Source organism: Arachis ipaensis, chromosome B02 (assembly GCF_000816755.2).
Source record: "Arachis ipaensis cultivar K30076 chromosome B02, Araip1.1, whole genome shotgun sequence".
Classification (NCBI taxonomy): Eukaryota; Viridiplantae; Streptophyta; class Magnoliopsida; order Fabales; family Fabaceae; genus Arachis; species Arachis ipaensis.
The window spans coordinates 108882226-108886820 of record NC_029786.2 but is presented as its reverse complement, the minus strand read 5'-3'; the positions used below and the strand labels follow the sequence as shown (position 1 = coordinate 108886820).

The 4595-nt window shown below is 30.9% G+C and overlaps 1 protein-coding gene across 1 annotated transcript in view; it reads right to left on the bottom strand.

Moving 5' to 3' along the window:
• The window catches only part of LOC107628091 (magnesium transporter MRS2-I-like), a 31300-nt gene extending 27450 nt beyond the window's left edge, over positions 1-3850 (bottom strand). Inside the window, exons 1-2 of the mRNA XM_021116787.1 lie at positions 3772-3850; positions 3541-3674 (exon numbers count right to left, since the gene is read on the bottom strand). Coding sequence (XP_020972446.1) covers positions 3541-3579 — 39 coding nt within the window. The 5' untranslated portion in view covers positions 3580-3674; positions 3772-3850. The remainder of the gene's footprint in view (positions 1-3540; positions 3675-3771) is intronic.

Below are 4595 nucleotides of genomic sequence, written 5' to 3'. Positions count from 1 at the left end.
ACACTTTTTATGAAATTTTCATTTTATTTCTGAACTTTTTTATTAATAGCCAAAATACCCTTATACTTTTAAAATTATCCTTTTATCCTTAATCTTTTAATTATTTACCTTTGTATCCTTGATGAATCATACCATGCCATCCATGTATGCACGCAGCCGAACCATGAACTATGCTTTATCATGGTTTTAAGTCTTGATTTTCAACAAAATTTTCAAACTTTTTAGTAATCAATTTTTATCACTTTTTATCGCAACATCCAAACACCATTTTTCTATGAAAACTTTCATGTTTTCAAGCTTAAAAGCATCTCATTTAAGCTTGAAAACAGTTCAATTTTCAACGTGCACCATGGAACCGAAATTGCCAAGCTTTTAAACACCAAAATTACAACACAAATCAAGCATATAACATACAATTTCAAACATCAAACATTAATTTAATCAACATACAGAAGTAACATAATTAATTCATAACAATTTAGCCACCCAACCTCTTGATTCACCCACCAAAAATCGGTTTCACACAAGGTTCCTAACTCACTTTTTCACCTAGTTTTTAATCAAAACAAACTTTTAAACCTTGATGCACATAAATACTGAACATTCTTCAGAGTTTTAGGAAGAATTTTCTCACATTGCTTGAACTAAAAATGGAGGTTTCTTGGTCCACAAGGTACCTATATAAGAGTTCCTAAGAGAAAACATAAAAAACAACAAGTTTTACCATGATTAGCCATAGTCGAACCATACAAGGAGAAAGAACAGCCATCAAACCTTGACTTACCTTATGAAAACTGATATGGATATGAAGAGAAGGAAGAGATGAACACTTTAATCGATTTAGATTTTGGATGGAGTTTTTGGAGCTCAAAGGAACCGAGTTTAAAGCTTGAACATCAATGGAAGTTTTGTAATTTTTCTCTCAAGAATTCTATCAAGAAAAAAGAGAAAAGAAGCTGGTGGAAGCTTTCCTTGGTGAGGCCGTGTACTTAGGGTGCTTAGTCACCAAGTTTAAGCGTAAAATATCAGTAAAAAGATAATTACTAAAACTAGATGTATTAGAACACAAGTAATTACATTTCTAGAGGTAAATACATGAGCTATTAGTATAAATGACACTAGTAACTTGGTTATCTTCGAGATAAAAGATTTATGATGAAGCATTAGCATAGCTAAGTTTATTGGAGAGTGCCGGCATCAGCCCGTGCCGGTAGATTTTGGGCCCGATTATAATATTATTAAACTTATCTCTATTTTAACTAAAGCGAGCAAAATAATATATTAATAATAATATGTTATTATTTTTTCTTTCAAGATTCAGGTTTGGCTCGTTGAACTGAGTCTAACCATGTAAATCAGAATTTTGAAATTCCTAGTCGAAGTGGCTCAAAAAGCAAGTTTTTTCGCGACTTAATCGACGTGCTTGCTTAACATTAGTAGTTGTGTGTGCTTCATGATGATGCAGTGCTGACGCAATAGAGGTGCTTGCTTACCTAATGATGATGTAGTGGAGGTGCTTGCTTCACTGAATTTCCAAAAAAAATCCGTTTCTTCATAAAAAGGTCCCTTTTTTCGAAAACTATGCTGTTACAATTTTCATACTCAGAAAACTTAGGTGCATGTATGCATAACATCAAAATCCAAAATGCGCATGAAAATGACTCTCCAAACGAATGTTAGCATGCTAGTGTATGTGCCACATCTGTTACATTTATCTTCATTTGGCCTAAGAATTTGATAATTGTCTTTAAATTTCTTTTTGCGTTTACTATTATAATCTTCCCACTTCATGTTTCCTCAAGTTCTTCAACCCTAAAAACAATTGTTTGTACTCAACGTATAGCTCAATGACTGACATTTGTACTCATGTTTGATAGTATATTGGAAGCAGGGGTGAACGCAGATCAGATCAGATTAGATATGACCAAAATCTTGATCCAATCCGCACTAAAATCATCGAATTGGATTGGATTTAATATCCATTTTTTTTAACTTGATCCGATTAGATATCGGGTATTGGATATATTCACAAAATATAAAAATATTTTAAAAAACTTATTTTTATTAAAAAATATCAATAAAATCCTTTTTTTCACTCTTTTAAACATGTTTACTCTTAAAATATTATTAAATATTTTTTTTTAAATAATAAAAATAAAATAATATAACATATATGATAATTATTAGTTAAAATAAAATATAAAAAGAATATTTAAGAGTTAAGTACGATTTTCGTCGTTCTTCTTCTTGGTGAACTCAATGGCGATGGTTTGGCAACGGCGTTAGAAGCTCGGCGATGACGCAGCGGCCCTATTCTCCTTCTTTGATTAGTTCTCTCTCTCTACCCTTTCTCGCTCGCACTCTCTCGTCTCCCTCACGGTGCTCGACGGCGATTGTTTCGCACCGCTGCTCCTTCATAGGGTTTCAATTCTGCTTCTGTTTCTGAGTTAATCACATTATTTTTTATTCTGATTATGATTTTATTAATCCATTGTTAATCACATTATTTCTAATTCTGATTCTGTTTTTTATTTTGTTAATCCATTGTTCTTCTGCTTTTGTTTTTTCTGTTTTTGTTTTTTATACTTCAGATTCTACTTATGTTTGTGTTACTATTTCTGTTTTCAATTCTGTTTCTGCTTTTATTTTCAATTCTGTTTCTTCTGCTTATGATGCTGCTTCTATTTTTATTTCTGTTTTTTATTTTATGTTTATTATATTGTTTCTGCTTCATTGTTGTTGTTGCTGAAGAAGGAAAAGAAGAATAGAAATTGAGTATTTTAGTGAAGAAGGAAAAGGGTATTTTGGTCCGAAGGACGATTTTAAAACTAAGTTAAACCTTAGGAATGATTTTGTAGGCAAAAAAAGGTTGAGGACGGAAAAAAATTTTGACCTATACCTTAGGGACCAAAATCGTACTTAACCCAATATTTAATTATTTATTTTTTTGGATTTGCGGATATGCAGATACCTATATAAAATCCGCAGTCTGATCCCATTAGTGTGCGAAAGCTTTCGGATCGAACCAATATTCGTAATTTTCAGATCGGATTCGAATAAATATCGAAGATATGCAGATCAAATCCGATCCATGAACACCCCTAAGGAAAGATGGAGTTAGTAAAAGAATACAAATAAAAAAAAAACTAGTAGTTAATTGTTATAAGTTTAAAAGGAAGAAGGAAATTAAAATACCTTTAAAACATTAAAAATAAAATTAAAATATTTTAAATTTTAAGAATAAAAGTTTGTTTTAGACAAATATTGTAGAAATTTAGTATGCTTTTTCTAATAAAAAAACAACTAATTAATGATAACTTTCACACGTTATTGAATATTTGATAAAATCCAATCGAAGTCCACTTTGAATTTCTTGTATAACACTAACACATTTCCGGAGAAAATCAATGTAATTTAGAAAAATAGAAAGGGTAACGTGAAACTTTACCACAATTCAGAAAATGTCAGTCTAATGTACCCCTAATAATCAACATAAATGTAATGAGCAGGGCTAAGATACTCTATGTATGCAGTATGCACCTTGTTCGTAAGCTTTTCCAACGACAGATATGTAACCATTTCCAGTTCCGTTGTACGTGCAGCGAGATAACTACAAATGGCTTCTAGGGCTACCTCCAATGCTTGAAATTGCAAGGTTGAGTAGTCTACATGGCCTAAATCAGATCATTAAGAATTAACTTTTTTTTTTAAAGAAAAATGAAGAAAGAAAGAAAAGAAAATAAAAGAAAAGATAAATAATCTACAACGTACGAGCCAATCGCCTTTTGAGTTCTTCAACAACAGGGACTACGTTTTCATCCCGTGGATCTCGGAGAAATACCTATCCACAACTTAGTAACAACTTTGTTAGGTAAAACAGTAGTTTTTGTGAACAATGTGAGTAATGAGCTCTAAAATTGATTTAATAGAGTAAAAACACAATGTATCCCAAATTATTTACCTAAATCTTAATAATAGGATAACTATTCACACACTTAGTGAATTGAATATCCGTCGTATCTATTGTTCACATTGTTTAATATTTTCATTATCTACCTATATTTAATAAAATATATATAAAAATATAAATATATATTAAAAATTAATTAAATTATACATATATTTATATATAAATATAAAAATAAATTTTTATGATTAATTTTAGTGATTAATTTTAATATGAAAATAAATTTTTGTATATAATCTCGTGTTGAAAGTGAAAATCTAATTAATCACCTAATATCTTGATGTATTACCTCCAAGTTAAGCAGAATAGCCTTTTCTCGACCAAGAATTGCTGATGGGTATGAAAGTAGGGGGTCTAGAATCCGAAAATCACGATAATGAATCTGAGCTAGATTCATGATGCGATGCTTGTCCATATCGACGATGGAACAGTGACCCTTAGAGTTGAGCACAATCCAACTTGTGCTGCTGCTGGACTGTGAATGTGATTTCTCCTTCATCATCACCTAATATAATTATATCGTACATTAATGGATATAAATGAGCAGGTAAGTATTTATTCAAAATTATATATAGCTAGATACCCCTGGTCTTGGACCCTTCTAGTAAATTATTTACAGATGACAAAC